The sequence below is a fragment of the Balearica regulorum genome, chromosome 24 (genome assembly GCF_011004875.1).
Source record: "Balearica regulorum gibbericeps isolate bBalReg1 chromosome 24, bBalReg1.pri, whole genome shotgun sequence".
NCBI classification, from domain to species: domain Eukaryota; kingdom Metazoa; phylum Chordata; class Aves; order Gruiformes; family Gruidae; genus Balearica; species Balearica regulorum.
In genome coordinates this window covers 6,119,312-6,135,549 of record NC_046207.1, presented here as the reverse complement: position 1 = coordinate 6,135,549, position 16,238 = coordinate 6,119,312, and the positions used below count along the sequence as shown (strand labels likewise).

At 48.6% G+C, this 16,238-nt stretch overlaps 3 protein-coding genes and 1 long non-coding RNA gene across 11 annotated transcripts in view; 3 read left to right on the top strand and 1 right to left on the bottom strand.

The window, feature by feature from the left end:
• Window positions 1-59: 59 nt before the first annotated feature.
• Window positions 60-5,820, top strand: HOXB7 (homeobox B7). Of its 6 annotated transcripts, none has more exons than XM_075774982.1 (3): window positions 60-268; window positions 1,119-1,914; window positions 4,863-5,820. In XM_075774982.1, the coding sequence occupies exons 2-3, from the start codon at window positions 1,515-1,517 to the stop codon at window positions 5,114-5,116; spliced, it is 654 nt and encodes a 217-aa protein (XP_075631097.1). In that variant the 5' UTR covers window positions 60-268; window positions 1,119-1,514; the 3' UTR covers window positions 5,117-5,820. The 6 variants fall into 6 exon arrangements, with proteins under 6 accessions (XP_075631097.1, XP_075631096.1, XP_075631098.1 ...); XM_075774981.1 differs by having other exon boundaries at window positions 67-268; window positions 1,632-1,914; XM_075774983.1 differs by having other exon boundaries at window positions 117-268; window positions 1,561-1,914.
• A 2,460-nt stretch (window positions 5,821-8,280) lies between these two features.
• HOXB3 (homeobox B3) overlaps window positions 8,281-16,238 on the top strand; it is a 57,968-nt gene continuing 50,010 nt past the window's right edge. Inside the window, exon 1 of the mRNA XM_075774969.1 lies at window positions 8,281-8,420. The gene's annotated coding sequence lies outside the window, so the exon portion shown is untranslated. The remainder of the gene's footprint in view (window positions 8,421-16,238) is intronic.
• LOC104641271 (homeobox protein Hox-B6) overlaps window positions 8,282-16,238 on the top strand; it is a 9,966-nt gene continuing 2,009 nt past the window's right edge. The window contains exons 1-2 of one of the 2 annotated variants that reach the window (XM_075774977.1): window positions 8,282-8,420; window positions 15,254-15,840. In XM_075774977.1, coding sequence (XP_075631092.1) covers window positions 15,432-15,840 — 409 coding nt within the window. In that variant the 5' untranslated portion in view covers window positions 8,282-8,420; window positions 15,254-15,431. The remainder of the gene's footprint in view (window positions 8,421-15,253; window positions 15,841-16,238) is intronic. The other variant, XM_075774978.1, reaches the window with a different exon arrangement.
• Window positions 10,728-16,238, bottom strand: part of LOC142604983 (uncharacterized) — a 17,236-nt gene continuing 11,725 nt past the window's right edge. Inside the window, exons 2-3 of one of the 2 annotated variants that reach the window (XR_012838810.1) lie at window positions 13,230-13,524; window positions 10,728-11,970 (exon numbers count right to left, since the gene is read on the bottom strand). This is a non-coding gene — a long non-coding RNA (uncharacterized LOC142604983). Of the gene's footprint in view, window positions 11,971-13,229; window positions 13,525-16,238 lie in introns of those variants that run through there. The other variant, XR_012838809.1, reaches the window with a different exon arrangement.

The window sequence follows — 16,238 nt, the reverse complement described above, 5'->3', positions numbered from 1 at the left end:
ACCACTTTGATAGAAAGGAAATAAAAGTCAATTGTGTCGGAGCTGCAGCCCTGGCCATCAAAGACTTCTTTGCCTGGAGAGATGCTGGCGGGCCGGGCCGCTGCTGGGACGGGCGGAGGCAGGGGCTGGGGCCGGGGAGCTGCTGCCTGGGAGCCGTGGGGAAGGGGAGGGGGACGAGGCGACTGCCATGGCTTCTGCTCTTGTTGTTGTTTCTAACAGTTCCTGGGTTGTGACAGGTCGGAAGGCTGTGTGGAAATCCTTCCTGAAGGTAACGTGTTTTGGTGGGTTTTTTTCCCTCTTTCCTTTTTCTTTCCTCCTTTCTCCCTCTCTCCTCGCCCACCCCACTGTCCCCGCAAGATGAAGCCTTGCTCTGGGTCCCCCTTCCTTTCCTCCCACTCATCTGGCTGGGGGGGGGGGGGGGGGGGGAATTGTCAGTCGCGCAGCTGAGCTGCTTTCTGCTCCTTCGCCTGCCGAGCTGCCCTGCCATGGCAATAGAGGAGAGCAGGGATGCACACCCATCCCCTTGCAATATAACCTTGGGAAAGGAGAAACAGCACAAACCCTAGATGCACATCCACCATTGCCTGGGCTGCTTCTCCTGCCTGCAAGACTTTCTTTCTAACCCCCCCTCCCTTAAAAAAAAATTGAGGCAGATCGCATTTTGGAAGGTGTCTCTGCTTCTCCAGCAGAAAGCAAATCAGCCAGCTGGTAAGGTTTTACTTCGAACTGTAATTGAGTCCTGCAGAACCGCTGACACGCTAAACAAGGGATCTGTACACTCGTTATTTTTCGCAACAAGAAAAGCAAATGCCAGCTCAATACGAAGCTCAAAGCCTGTGGCACTGGAATAAATTAGATATAGAGCTGAATGGCATTTGGGAAAAAAAGAACCCTGAAACTATTAGGTATCAATGAGACATTTGTCTTTTTTTTTTTTTTTTTTTTTTGGGGGGGGGGTGGGGGTGGCCGGGGAGGGGGAGAGGGTCAAGGGGGGGAGGGGAGGGAATTGTGTACAGTCTGGTGAAAAAGTACCTCGGAACCGGGGAAATGGTGCGAAGGAGGGAATTTTAGACGGGATCAATAAAGGGATAAATAGAGCTCCCTTCCTTTTCCTCCAGCAGAGAGAGACCGAGAGGGAGACGCTGGTTTATCAGCAACATGCTCTTACCGCCCCCCCCCTCCGCTTTCTCCCTCGGTCTGAGCTGAAAACTGATTACAGGTTGCTTATCGACTCCAGCACAAATTCACCCCTTCCAGCATAGATCTTGGAGGGTTTTATATCGCATCAATTATTTATCATATTTTATAAATCCAGCAGCACTACAATTTTTTGCCCCCGAGGAGGGAGCGGGCGGCGATTGGCGCCGCCGGAGCCACGTGCCCGCGCGTCACATGGGCCGGGAGGAAAAAGGGCTCTTTTTGGTGTAAATCTGGACTCTAATTCCGTAATATATCACGGTACCTCGTAAAACCGACACTAAAACGTCCCGACCTACAAATCACCCGGCCAAATTATGAGTTCATTGTATTATGCGAATGCTTTATTTTCTAAATATCAAGCCGCAAGTTCGGTTTTCCCATCCGGAGTCTTTCCCGAGCAAACTTCTTGCGCTTTCGCCTCCAACACCCAGCGAGCGGGGTATGGGGCCGGATCCACGCCTCCCTTCGCCGCCTCCATGCCCGGGCTCTACTCCAGTGGCAGCGCCGTGCACCCCCAGCCCCCCAGCATGTATTCCTCCGGTTACGGCCTGGAGCCCGGCTCCTTCAACATGCACTGTTCCCCTTTTGAGCAAAATCTCTCCATGATGTGCCCGGGAGATGCTTCCAAGCAGAATTGCAGCAAAACGGACCAGAGGGACTCAGATTTGCAAAGCGACAGTAACTTCCGTATCTACCCCTGGATGAGGAGCACAGGTAAGCCCCAGCCTCTCTAAAGAAAGGAGCTCGGGGTGGGGGGGGTGGGTGGGGGGAGTGTAAATTATTTGATGGCGTGCGCGGGGGGTGGCGGAGGGGGAGGGGAGGGGGGGATTGTCCCCAACTCCTTTCATGACGTTTCACTGAAAACGCATCTTCAAAAGAGAGAGGGAGAGAGCGACCCCCCACCCCCACCCCCCCCCCCCCCGCCATAAAGCCGTCCTTTTAGCTTTAAATATTTATTGGTGTTGCTGGGGCTGTGTATGTGCCATGCAAAAGGCAGTTTGTCTTAGAGGGGACAGACAGAGCTGCAGAAATAATGGCCAGCCCCTTCTTCTCTGTATTTACAGGATGGAGATTGTGCTACCCCCGTGTAGATATAGATTCTGAAAGAAACTATTTATGGGGGGTGCTCGCAAGCTCGGTTCGTTTTCTGTTAGATTGCAAAACCTTCATTCGCCAGTCCCCCACCACAATGTCCCAGACACTGCAATTAAGCGTAGCGTGTTGCCATCAGAAACAGCAACACATCATTCCCGGAGCAATTAAAACCCCGCTCTCAAATCGGTGACACTCCGGCCGGAATCCGGATGGATGGATATAGCGGGGGGGGGGGGGGGCACGTTTATCCGTGTGACCTCCCGAAAAACATCACCGCGGAGGGGTGCGGTGTGCTCCGCACCTTGGGGAAGGCTCTTTGGGGCCCATGGGGTGCTCAGCGTGGCCCTGCTGGGGTGGGGGGCGCTGAGGGTCCCCGGGACGCTGCCGCGGTGTAGGGCAGCGCAGCCCCGCGGAAGGCCGCGCAGTGCTCCGCGGGAGCGGAGCGGGGGACACCCCACGCCGGGACACGCTGCCCCCGCACATGTGTCTCAAACCCAAACCCGCTGAACGCCGGGCGGCCGCGCTGCTTTCAGTCACCAACGCGCTCCGTCTCAGGGTATTAATGTCAATTAACATTTAATAAATATCCATTTCCCTCGCGTGGGAGCGGTCCCGGGGCGTCCCCCGTCGTCCCCCCCCCCCCGGGCCCCGCTCCACGGAGCGCCCCGGGGCTGGGCTGGGCGCCCCGGGCCGGGCTCCCCCCACTCGGAGCAGCCCGGTCGTTGTCCGTGTGCACGCGTGGTGCTGTTTACACTCGTGTAATCCTGAGAAGGGGGAAGAAAGGCGCTGCTGTCCCGGCTGGGAGCGGAGGGGAAGGCGTGAGCTCATTTTCCAGCCGCTCCGGCTTCTCCTCTGCCGTGCCAGATTGGAACTTGAGAGCATCCCTGCGAGCGAGCCTCCCTCCGCGGCCAAATATTCGGAAAGGGTCTTGTTAGTAACCCTCAGGGGCGAGGGGAGCGCGGGCCAGCCTCCCTGCGAAGCAGAGGAAAAAGAAAACAGCGGAGCAGCCAATGTATAGCGGCTTATAAAGCCAGGAGTAACCCTCACACTTATTTGGTGGTCAGTTCTTTCCATTACCTGCTCCATAATTCATTCACTTTTACAGTTGATTTATCAAAGACCAAATATTTCTGGTCGTAAACACTTCGTCGTCTCTGCTTTTATCTGATTTCAGATTTAAGGAGCCCCCCCACTCCCCCCCCCTTCCAGCCTGTGACGCTGCGAGGATCAACATTAGGGTTTGGAAACAGGGCAAACGCGCGGGGTCCTGAGCTCAAACACCCCCCACCCCCCCGATGCTCTGGGATCTGCTGAGCCTAAACCCAGAGAAAATGGACCTCCGTCGTAAAAGCGGGGTCCCCTCTCCCTCCTCCCCCGACCCCCTCCCCCGTGCCTCATGCCCACTGTGCGATCGTGCTTGTGGAATTTCATCAGCGAGCAGAGATAGAGTTGTCATCCCTATTCAGCAGCAGTTTATGGCTCTCCCCTCAGCGGATTTTACAACCCACATTCCACGACCTGCACATTTTTACTTTACAGCTAGCCTGGCTATTTTGCCTTTTTTTTTTTTTTTTTTCCTCCTTTTAATGACTGGATCTTTTCTTCTTTTAAAAAGAAAGAGGGAGGGGGGTAAAAAGGGGAAGAAGAAGAAGAGGAGTCCGGTGGAATGTGTGGAGGAGAGGCCGAGGGTTGCTGTTCGCCATCCCCGCTGCTCTGGGAAAGAACACATTATACTATAGATATACATAGCATTTACATAGAAAATAGAGTCAGGATCACAAACACCATATTGTAGAAGTATTTCCAATCAGCCTGCAGGAAATGTCGGGTGGAGGGGAGAATTAGGAGCTGGGCCCTTTCCAAACCCCGCTCGCAGGCAGCTGGAGGGTGGTGGGGAGCCTGGGGTAGGTGTTGAGGCGCTTCTCATGTGCAGACACCCCCACAAACACAGCCCGAGGGTAGCAGCCCCCCCGTCAGCCCAAGCAGTCACTGCCGTGCCCAAAACATCCCCTGAAATAATTAAGACCATCACACACCTTCCAAGCAGGCGCCCTGATGACAGCTTTAAGAGAGGACAAATAGTTGGATTTGTGTAGGTAGCAGATGCCTCTCTCGCTCGACTGTATTTCTGTATTTCCCAACGATCCGAAATTTCTGGTGCCTAAATGAAAATTAAAGCAGGAGCTCAGAGTCTGAGTGCTGCTACAAGGGCAGGAAACTTTGTGAAGTTTGTTGTTCACTCGGAGACACGCACGGGCACACAAAAATAGCACTGCACGCTTTTCCGGGATGAAGGGAAATGAAAACTGAGGTGGTTTGGGGGCTGAGAACAGGGAGGGTGAGGTGGGCAAAGCCTCAAGCCGAAGGAGTTGATCTTGCAAATAATAAGAAGGGCTGTCCCAGGTTGTACACATCCTCCGAGGATTTCGTCCCCCCGTGGGACTGCAGTGGATGGGTGCTTGCTAGGCAGCACCCAAAGACAAAAACAAGAGAGCAAACCAGAACAGCAGCTCCCGAAACGTCTCCCTCGACCCCCCAACTGATCTAAATCTGCATTTATTTCCCAGGCACCGACAGAAAACGCGGCCGCCAGACTTACACCAGGTACCAGACCCTGGAGCTGGAGAAGGAGTTCCACTACAACCGCTACCTGACGAGGAGGAGACGCATCGAGATCGCCCACGCCCTGTGTCTCACGGAGAGACAGATCAAAATCTGGTTCCAGAACAGGCGCATGAAGTGGAAAAAAGAAAATAAAACTGCCTGCTCCGGCTCCAACAGCCAGGAAAAACCAGACGCGGAGGACGACGAGGAGGAATGAAAGGGGCGAGAGGTGGATGCACGAAAGGTGGAAACCCACGCGAGAAGATAAGGGGGGCAAAACACAGAAAAAGACTATATATTAAAATAGATAAATGATAAGTGCATAAATAATTAAAATCCTAGAAATGATACATTGTGTTTCCTGACACTGAAAAAAATACTACCTATATTAAAGTCTTTTTTTTTTTTTTTTGTACAATAGAATGACTATCTACCTATTAAATGTGGCTTTAGAGTCAGAATAGACACATTTTTCTATGTGAGTCTTCCTATAGTACAAGTAATTTGTAAATCTCCGTTTGTACTTCGCTGTGTACTTTTTGGTATGAAGTAACGTGTACGTGTTTAGCACCTTTAATTTAGAAAATGTGACCTGGAAGTCTGAATGCAAATTATACTTAGCGTACATAGTCTTGTACATAATATGAATGATTATTACGCCTTCTCCCTGTCAACGTCTGTGGTTCTTTTCTCTTTGCTATGCTCTTTTGTCTGTGTATATTTTTACCTGGATTTCTTCCTTGTTCAAGTCTCTACGAAAAAAAAAAACAAAGAAGAGGAATTAATATTGTGCTACGTAAAATGTTGTATATCAAAGTAGCAAATTATTTAATGGCGACGCGTTGCGCTTTTTTTTTTTTTTTTCCCAACTTGTCTGTGATTATTATTCTTCGAAATAAAAAGGAAATCTCCAATAACCTACCATCGCGTTGGGTTCCTTCCCTTTTTCTTATTAAAAATATCAGACGGGCTTTTGGAATTGCTTTTTCCCATGTAAAACAATTATTCTAAAAGATCCTTTTAGATTAATACATGCCTCGACCTATTATCCTGAACTTCTCTCTCTTTTTCAGGACAGCCACTCCCTTCGAAATGTTAGTACCTTTTCGCTACTTTGGGCGAATACAGTAATCTGAAACTGATGTTCGGGATTCTTGAAATGCGGGCTGGTCTCCTTGGTCCCCGTCCCCCTGTGATTGCGCTGGGGCTACTACTGAAGTAGGCAAGAGCACGAAGGAGGAATGTAAAGACCACGAATGAGCGCAAATCGTCTTTCCGCCCGTTGTTTTAATTCTCTTCTTCTTGTAACCAATTTGCAGAAAACCTATGTATTTTGCCGTCCCTTTAGTGTGTGTGTATATATATATATTTTTTTTTTTAGATTCTGCCTCCGCCCTTCAATTACTTTACTGCGGACTGGAACTCTTTCATTAGCACCTAATAATGTTTAGCATCAAAGCACGCATAAAATAAATTAAAGCAATTAAACGCAGGAAAAACCAACAATGCAAAACAAAAGGCGAGTAAATTTAAGCACTTGCGCGGGGGAGCATCCTCCGCCGCCCTCTCCCCCTCCCGCCCGTGTTTATTTACATTGCCAGGCTGCGCAGTAAAGCCGCGGATTCCTCCCGCGGAGGCTCCACGTAATTTGCTCTACAAATGCGTTGCGCAAGATGCACAGGGAAAAAACCGTGCAGCCAGTTTTGGAAGGACTTGGCGATGGCAGCTTTCCACCTTCTCCCCTTCCTTCCCTCTCTGTCTCTCCAGTTTTTCACCACCCACCACCATAGATGACTTCATGTCGTACGTGAAGGCGCGCAGGGCATCCTTTAGCAGGTTTTTAACGAAAATAAGACGCCACGTCAAGCATCTGCGCGCCCACATCTATAATACAGATTTGCAGTATATGCTCCATATACTAATTATGGGAAGCCCATTAATAAAGGCAGCAGCTATTATGGCTTTTGCACACTGAAATTCCTACTTGAAGGGAAGGGAAAAGAGAGGGAAATAATCTTCTTTTCTTGGTGAAATCCCTTGGTGCAATCATCTCCTTGCAGGAGCACTCTGTGTATAGCGGGTCTGGAGGCGAAGGGGAAAAAAAAATAAAAAAAAAACCAAAAAGCAGCGGTTCCAGAAATTTCCCCCCACCGCTTCTGGACCGCAGCGGCCCGGCTGGCTGCCCCCCCTGGCATGGACCCCGGCCGTCGGGGGGCAGGCAGGAATCGAGGAGAATTCCGTGAAAAAAGAGGGAAAGCAAGTCACACCGACGCTTTAGTATGTTAAAACCAGGGCAGCGGTTTACGGGTGGGGACACCCACCTTGCCGGAGCATATCCTCCCACCCCCCACCCCCCCCCGCACTATAGCGGGGACCGCGGGGGGACCCGGGCGGGGTCCCGGCGGCTCTTGGGGGTGTTTGGTCGTGGGGAGCCCGGCAGGCACGAACCCCGCCGGCTCAGCCCTGCCCAGGGCATGGGCACCCCGGCCATGCCTTTATTGCCTTTATTTGCCTTTTTTTTTTTTTTTTTTTTTCCTCCCTGAAATCTGCTAATTGCCCCTTTCAGCAGAAAGGATCCCAATTACGTAAAAAAAAAAAAAGACATCAAAAATCCCAGCCGAACCCCACTGTTTTACTGTGCCTTTCCCCATTTAAAAGCCACCCCCAACCCCTAGCTCTTTATTCGGGGGGGGCTATTATTGTTCATAGCCTAACGTGTGAGGCGTTATTCGATTATTTCTCTCCAACTCCCCCCCACTTGCAACCAAGGAGGGGGGAAAAATATCCCTGAACCCGCTTTCATATTCTTTTATTTTTGTTTAAAAAAAAGATGGCGGCTAAGAAAAAGACTGCTGTTAAACCGGTCATGAAGAAATGCAATAAATTCCTTGTTGTTTTATGAAAATTTACAACTTTGTGATAGAACTTTATGAGTGGCTGGGTTCTGGGATTGGCCAGAGCCGGTCATGTGGACTGCTAACCGTGAACATGAACTTTTTATTATTTCCCATGTGGTTATATTGCACCATTCTTCTGTCCGCTGCACCTTGGGTCGGATCAGTGTCCTCTATAGGGCTCTCGCCTCTTTACATTTTTTTACTTTTGTGTATAAGCTCGATAGGGCTAAAACAGGGGAGAGGGGAGGGGGGGACGCCTGTGCACACATCCAGACGCACACACATAGACACCCACCTCCGCACACACACACATAGGGAAAGAGTTCTATGATTTTTTAATTTTTTTTTTTTTTTAATTCCTCCGTTAATTTGCCTGCTGATTTGGAATCTCAGTAGTAATGGAGGGGCAGAGGAGATTCTGGACCGAGTGGAGGCTATCATTTTTCAAAGAGAGAAGTTACTCCATTTTCTATGCAAATGACAGAAATGCAAGAAGCTCTCACAAGTCAGAGAGGCAATCGACGGCTATCAGGTTGGGACAATATTTGTCAGCTAACAGATAAGCAAACGCTGTCTCTCTCTCCCTATATATTTTACTTATACCACAGAAATGGACGTCAAAAGGTAAGGGAATAATATCTGTTTCTCTTAATTTATTTTTTTTTTCTTTGAGAAAATGTATTTGTCAAGCTGCCTTTTCTATTCCATTCCCCATTTCCCTCTTCCCTCACCCAAAGGGGGGAAATAGAAAGAAAAGGGTGGGGTGATGAAGAAAGGAGGCACTGGAAGAAATCAGAGGTGGTGGGAATCTGTTTAAGTGACGATTTCCCCGAAAAAGTGTATCGTAAAGGTGAGAAAAAGAGAGAAAAGGAAAGAGAAAGAAGGATGGAAAAAAGGTAAAGAAAGAAATTGAGAGAAGGAAAGACATAGAGAAAGGAAATAGAAAAAAATATAAGAAAGCAAGAAAGAAAAAGAGTGAGAAAGAAGCAGAGGAGGAAAATAAGAAGGATATTAGAAAGAAAAATTAAAAAAAAATATCGGAGTAAGAAGGAAAAATGAAGCCTGTAAGGTCACCTGGAGATAGTAGACTTGGAATGAAGGATTTTGCAGTAGCTCGGTGATGGAGGCTTTTAGATACTGCCTTTAAAAAAATACCAAACCCTTTGTGGGTAGTTGTCGTGTTTTATTTTTTTTCCCCTCGCAGAATCTCTTGCCAGTTTGCCTGTCTTCAGGCGAGCCCAGTAATTTGGCGAAGTTTGTGTGGAAGCCAGTTGGGTTTTGCGTTGCTCTCCAGGGTCATTATTATGTGGGTGGTTTCTTCGGAGAGGGCAGTTCGCGGCAGTCCTCGGAAATAAGGTTCTGGAAATTAGGGGTTGGGTTTTTTTGGTGTTTTTTTTTTTTTTTTTTTTTTAAAGGAGGGGGGGAGAGGGAAGAAAAAAAAAAGATAATAAGAATGAAGCCCAACGCAGAGCGCGGCGCTCTCATTGTATTTCCCCCCCCTCGTGAAACTCCCAAATGAAGCTGACGTTGCGATGCAATAAACCTCCCGGTATTTAATCGCCTTGTGCGGTGTTAACGGGGCTTTACGGCTTGCCCGACCCCAGCACCCGCTTGGGTTCCAGCCCCACGGTGGGTCGTGTTTTTCCACACCGGGTTATGTGCAAATCTCCCTCTCCTCTCCCTGTCTGCTACCCTAACGCTCGCCTTCGGGTTTAGGAAAATATTTGTCCGGAGATGCCCCTCATTTTAAATGTGGTTTTTTTCATTAAGATTTCAAGGGCGAGGGGCGGGGAATTTGAAATATAGTACTAATTGCTACTGTTACGAGGTGATTTTTAAATAAGATAATGTAAGAGCCTGTGTGTGTGAAGCAAGATTGAGTAAGAAGAGATTCATTACTTAAGCATAAACCATTTTATGACGTGACGATTTATCTCATAAACTGACTGTGCCTGAATATTGTGCGGACAAGAGTAAATGATCGCAAGCAGTGGAAATAATAAACAGAAAGTCATTTTAAAAAGCTATTTCTTCCCGAACCTGTTACATATTTCATAAATCATGGGGGGGGGGGGAATTAATGCCGGTTCAAATGCCTGTTGTCCCTTTTCCCTAAGTCTCTCCGCGCTTTTTTTTTTTTTTCTTTCCTCGTAAGAAAAAAAAATAATTGTAAAAAAATAATTTAATTTAGAAACCTTACTCCAGAACGCTTTTATGCCGATTCTTCCACATCCTGCGTGGGCAACCACTTGTGGAAACCACGCTCCTCGGTGCGGGATGGTCTTTTTAACCATTTCAGCCCGGTCCGGAGTGGCACGACCGAGAAACCTCCGTGCACCCCCGGCGGGCGTGAATGCGGGGGGGGGGGAGGGGGTCCGCGCTGCTGCCGGCTGGGCTCCCTTCCCGATATTCTCCCCTGCTTGTTTATTTAAGAAAATAAAATATAAACGGCATAAAGCGGAGGGCAGCCCCCCGCCGCGCCGGCCCCCCGGTGCCGCCGCCGCCACCGCGCTGCGGGACTCGCCCATTCCCCGCCGTCTGCTGCCATCTACCGTCGGCGGCGGCGGCCGGCGGCTCCCGGGGGGCTCCCCGCAGCCGGTGCCCCGGCGGGGGGGGCCCTGCCCCGGCTGCCCTCCCTTCTCCCCGGCCGGCCGGCGGTGCCAGGGACCGCAGTTCCCCCCCGGCAAATCCCGGCGCCGCTCTCGGATGCGCTTCCCCCTTCGGGCCCGGTGCCCTGCTGGGAATTGCGAACGGTAGATGTGCGTTTCGCTCCACGCCCGGCCTGAAAACGACTCGAGGGAGAGAGAGACGGGATGCGCTCGCACATACATGTGCACTCACACGTGAGCTAGGGACACCTCACACGCGCGTGTTGATCTATACGGCCCCTCAACCTATGCTGACACGGGTGTAAAGCTGCACGTCTGTGCGTGCGACTCCATGCGTGCACGCCCGTGTAAAGGCTCACGTCTAGCTCTGTGCACACGCACGGAAGAGGAAAGGTAGCTGGCTGGTTGCTGAGCGTGAACACAACGGAGATGTTGTAAAATGCACTGCAATAATGACGTACGAGGCGAAGGGGATTTCGGCTAATCATAAAAGGCAGAGGATCTTTTTATTTATTTATTGCTTCGAGTGGTCATTTCGGTGGGGTCTGGAAAAGATATGTCAAGTCGTGTACACAGAATTGAGGTGGTTGCTGGGGAAGGAGCGGGGAGTAAAGCCAGAGGACGAATCACTTTTAAGTTACTGTAGGCTTTGAAGGGACAATGCGTGTCTGTTATTTTAAAAGGTTTCTCTCTCGCCCTCCCTCCCTTTCGCTTTCTCCCTCTCGTTTTCTCCTTCTACCACACAGTTTCCTGGCAACTGTTTACGTCTAGACCAGGGACATTTTCTCGAAGAAAGTGAGATGCCCAGGGACTATGTTAAAAAAAAAAAAAAAAAAAAAAAAAGGAGGAAAAAAAAAGTTTCTCTCTTTTGACCAGCAACAGCCATGATTAACTTGTTCCATGCTGTAATTCCCAACACCCCCCACCATTCGCCCTCCGCATTACATGATCCGTCTCGCCTTTTCCTCTCCTTCTCCCTGCTTTCCCAGTTGCATTTGACCAGCACCCCCCCCTTTCCCCTTCCCAGGGCTTGCTTTCGCAGAAATACTTCGGTCTGGATGCATTTTGACTCCCCCAATGTCCCTCTCCCCCTCCTGCCCTCCCCCCTTCCCCCTCCCCTTTTTTTTGTTAATAATTAGCTGCACTCTTTAATGGAACAATGGTAGATTATTATTGCTTCTTTTCAAAGATCCCATTAACAAGGTTATTATGCACTGCACGGGAAGTCAGGTAAATTAAACTTAAATTGCTGGAAATTAAGTTTCAGGCGGTTATGCGAGGGGAGAGCGGGTATTTTTTTACACCTTCGGGGTCATTGTTTTAAATACTCCAACCCTGGAACTCTACATGGCTCTGTTGGGGGTTTTTTTCCGATGTGATTTTGGGTGTGCATGAGCATTACAGGGAAGGCTTCTCTGCTGCCAATGGCTTTCTGTGTCTGACTCCAGGAACAAGGGTTTTTTTCAAGTGTTCTCGTGATGTTGGCTTGACTTTATGGCTGCAATAAGTCCCTCGGTAGGGAAACCCCCGCTGTGTTCTCACTTCAGAAGGATCGGGAATTCCAGCTCCCCATGAAAAAAAGAGAGTTTCATTTTTTATTGGAACCAACTGCACTGAACTTTCTACCAAGTTCTTAGCGGGTTTAGCTTTCACACAAGCAATGCTCTGTTCTGTTTGCATTTTGAAATATTTGGGTGTTGTTTTAATCCCCTCATCTATCTGCCTGGCTCTGCTTGGTGGGGTTGGTGTTTACTGGCCAGAAAAGCAAAGCGACCAAAAGTGGGACCTTCCTGGGCAGAGACCTGGGGCTCTACATACTGTAAATACTTCTCTTTATCTGTATTTCTACCCCGCCGGTTGAGTGATGCCTGTCAGGAGGGGAAAGCCGCTTTCCCAGCGCAGTGAAATGTGTTATACCACCTTCTGGTGTCTCTCGCAACTTCCCTGCTTTATTGCTCCTTCTTAGCAAACCCTGCGCCTGTTTTTGAGGAGATGAGGCCAAAGACTGAATAAAGATGTGCCCATCGGTGTCCTCAAAGACGGGGCTAACTTAAGGGCTACTGTACAAGCTCGTTTCTGCAACCGTTACTGCTCTGTGTCTGCGTCCCTCCCGGCTGGGCTGGCGCTAGAGGCGTCCAAAGAAAATATATTCGCAAAATCGGTCTCAGATTTACCTTCGGACTGTAGCGGGGAAGGGAGGAGAGCGTCTGTTCAACAGCTACACTAATAACCTAACATTTTAATTTTTTTAAATTTAATTTTATACTTTTTTTTTTTTTTTTTTTTTTTGGTAAAGCTATTGAACTGGGATAGAAACCAGCTCTGCGCTAAACATTCCGTTCTCTGAGATCTAGCGCGGTTTCAGCCCTCTGCTCGTATTTACATGTATTAGAGGTGGGAAATCAATTAGACCGCGGGCCTGACCGTCCGGAAGATGAAAACGATGACAGGCTTGGGGTTTTTTTTCACGTTGAGAACCAAGTTTTCTTATTTTCTTTTCCTCTACAAATAGCCATCGAATTCTCTTCTAAGAGGCAGGACGTATTGGGTTTTATCTATATCGCGTTCAAAACGACAGCAATAAGCAATTAGCAAGCGGCCACATTCAATTAGTGCATTTTTATTTTCTTTTAAAATGTCGACTGTCAAACTACCTAAAAAGCCTGTTTTAGCCACAAAAGTACTAGGATGAGCAGTGTTTTAATACGGTAAAACTTGGGGGGAGGGGGATTTTTTCTAAACTATTTCGAGGGATTTATTTGCAGCGCAATCACGAGAAGTGAGAGAAAACATTAGAGCAAACATTTTCAGCAGATGTACTCACGCATTGAATTATCAGGACATCCCATTTCTTAGCCCAAAATCTGCATGCGGAGCTGATCATGCCAGATAATCGCTGGGTTTGCAGAGCTACAAATATTGCGTAACTCTAATCAAATGTATGAGCTGTTCGGCTCCTGCAAAGCAGTTAACTTCAGGCTCTCATCCGAGCCTTTTTTTTTTTTTTTTTTTTCCTCTTCTCTAGTCATCGTTCCCTTTCAATCTCACTTTTTTTTTCTTGCATACCAATAAAGCAGATCTACGTAAGTTTGGGTCCATTCCATACACAAAGGGAAACTCTGCAAGAACAAATATAAGAGATATCAGTCAAAGAGGGGGTGGAGGATGGAAAACTACTTCCTTTGCATGTTATTTCCTTGAATTATAAGGATTACGTTTCAGTCGAAATGTTCATTGCAGCCGTGGCATGAAACAATCTTGGCTTTGCTGCTGTAAACATGATGTTTAAAATAAATTAGCCCGTAATAAGATACCAGTTTCGTAGATACTTAAAGCTCCGTCAGAGAAAGCCGCATTGGCAGCTCTACAGACACCATGTAATATATGTAATTCTAGATTTGTAGCACACACATTCACAGATTCAAGTACAGGGGAGTGTGTATTATAAGGCGTGTCATTTCATTGCATATAATATCCGACAGACAGATGGCTACAAATTCGGACAGGAAACAAATCCTTGATAAACCGCGAATGATGGGGGGACAGTCCTGGGATTAATTGGGGTGGTAGTGGTGGTGGTGTTTGGGGGTTGTGGGTTTTTTTCTCTCCCCCCCCCAGTCGCTCTGATTTTCTCATGGGAAAAAAGGGAAGACGGTGGTCAGAGATCCAACTCTACCTTGAGCAAACAGGGATCTGAGGGGGGATGCACCAGGTAGAGCAGAGCACATCTCTGGCGAGGAAATGCGGGCAAAACGGAGAGAGGCAAACCCCAGAGCAAAGTCCAGCTTTTAGGCTGACCGGGAATTGCTTGAGATTTTCGGAATTATCCTTGCCAGCCTTTTAACTTTGCAAGAATAGGTATTTTGCACTGGGGACGGGCTGAAAGCGGGGATGCAAACCCAGGGGGTCTCTGCGCACTTCCAAGGCTGCAGCCCCATCACACCACCAGCTTTCTTCTCGTTAAAAAAAAAAAAAAAAAAAAAGGTAAAAAAAATCTCGATCGGTAACAATCAATAAACTCAGCTTTTGACCGTAACCCAAGGCTTCCTTTTAGCCATAAAAGGTCGGGTATAGATTTGGTATTAACAAAAAAACGCAAGAGGGCACAATGCGGTACCGGACTCCGGAGAAGATTGGGATTTAGCAAGGGATAAAGGAAATACTTCGATTTTCCATTTATCTCCCGAGTACGGAGCTTTTGCGGAAAGATAGGGAAAAGATGCAATATATGAAAAGCGAAGGTTTGGTTCAAGCGAGTGCAGCTTTCCTGAACAGGGAATGCTAATCTATGGTAATTAGACAAACGTGAACCGAAATAAGTTGTCAAAACCAATTTCTTCTCCTATAGCAAATCTAAGTTAATCAACCCGACGGGATCTCCTCCTTGCAAAGCTCGCACATACACACACAAAAACTTTTTCCCCCTTTTTTTTTTTCTTTCTTCTTCCCCCCCCCCCAACTGCAGCAAAGTACCCAGACATTTCAGGACGATTTGCAAACACCAGGGGTTAAAGTTTTCCGAATGCGGATAATTAACTTTTTCCCCCACTTACAGCGAGTATTTGTATACGTTACATGTGTGTAAATATCTATAGGCGCGCACACCGCCGTCCGTGCAGCCGGGCTCTCGCACACCCCCGCGCTGAGCTCGGGGGAGGGGGGGGGGCACGTTTATTTATTTATGAAGCTCCGAGCGCGCCGGGAATGTTTCTTTCGGCAGATATTATATATTTGGTTAAGGGGGTGCATTTCTGTTGTTTAAAAGGGAGGGAAAAGGGGGTGGATGGTTTGTTCTTGGGGTCCCTGGTGCAATCTCAGCTCCTCATGGGTGCTATTTTGCAACCTCAGGCGCCTGCTATTGGTCAGCCCATGATCAGATGGTTGTATTTCCTTGTGTCCCTCGCTGGCACCACGCCATCTCCCTTCAGCTAAAACCCAATCTCCGATATACTACTAATAGCTAAACCACTTGGACTATAAAACACAACAAATCATAAAGCCGGGAAAGGACGGCAGGCTCCTTCCAATGAGTTCTTATTTTGTCAACTCGACCTTCCCGGTGAGTCTGGCGGCGGGGCAGGAGCCCTTCCTGGGACAGATCCCGCTATATCCCTCGGGCTATGCGGATCCTTTGAGGCACTACCCCACCACCTATGGAGCCACGGGCGTCCAGGAGAAGGGCTATACCTCTTCTCCTTACTACCAGCAAAGCAACGGAGCCTACAGCCGCAGCTCCGCCTGTGACTATGGGGCCGGCGGGTTTTTCAGGGAGAAGGACCCTGCGTGCGCCCCCCCCAACCTGGACGAGGTGCCCTTCGCCCCCGAGCCGCGCAAGTCGGACTGCGCGCAGAGCAAAACTGTGTTCGGAGAGAGCGAGGAGCAAAAGTGTTCCGCCCCGGTTTACCCCTGGATGCAGCGGATGAACTCTTGCAATAGTGAGTTTACTCTTTTACAGAAATAAATACATCAATCTCCTCCCCCCCTTTCTTATTTGTTACCGCCAGAGAGAGAGAGAGCGAGCGAGCGAGGGAAGCAGGAATAAGGTTCACTTTAGAGCCTAAACTTCCAGCGGGGAAGTTAGGCGACACGAGAGGTTCCAACTTGCTCCTGACACGCACCAAAACTTCACGCCGCTGAAGTATTTTCTCCCAGCACCCCTCCAGCTAAAAAGTTTGCCTCGCATTTAAACCCCAATACAGTATTTCTCCTTCCCCCCCTCTTTTTTTTTTTTTTTTTTTTTTCACATTCCAGTTTGCGTGTCACTCAGCTACAACGATTTGTCTCTGTCTTTCCCCCACACGCGCAGGGAGATATCTTTTCTAAATCAGATCTG

Bases quoted from the DNA above. Each gene is read 5' to 3' on its own strand.
- HOXB7 (XM_075774982.1), top strand. From the start codon at position 1,515: ATGAGTTCATTGTATTATGCGAATGCTTTATTTTCTAAATATCAAGCC. The intron at 1,915-4,862 runs GTAAGCCCCAGC...TTTATTTCCCAG, and splicing joins CCCCTGGATGAGGAGCACAG to GCACCGACAGAAAACGCGGC.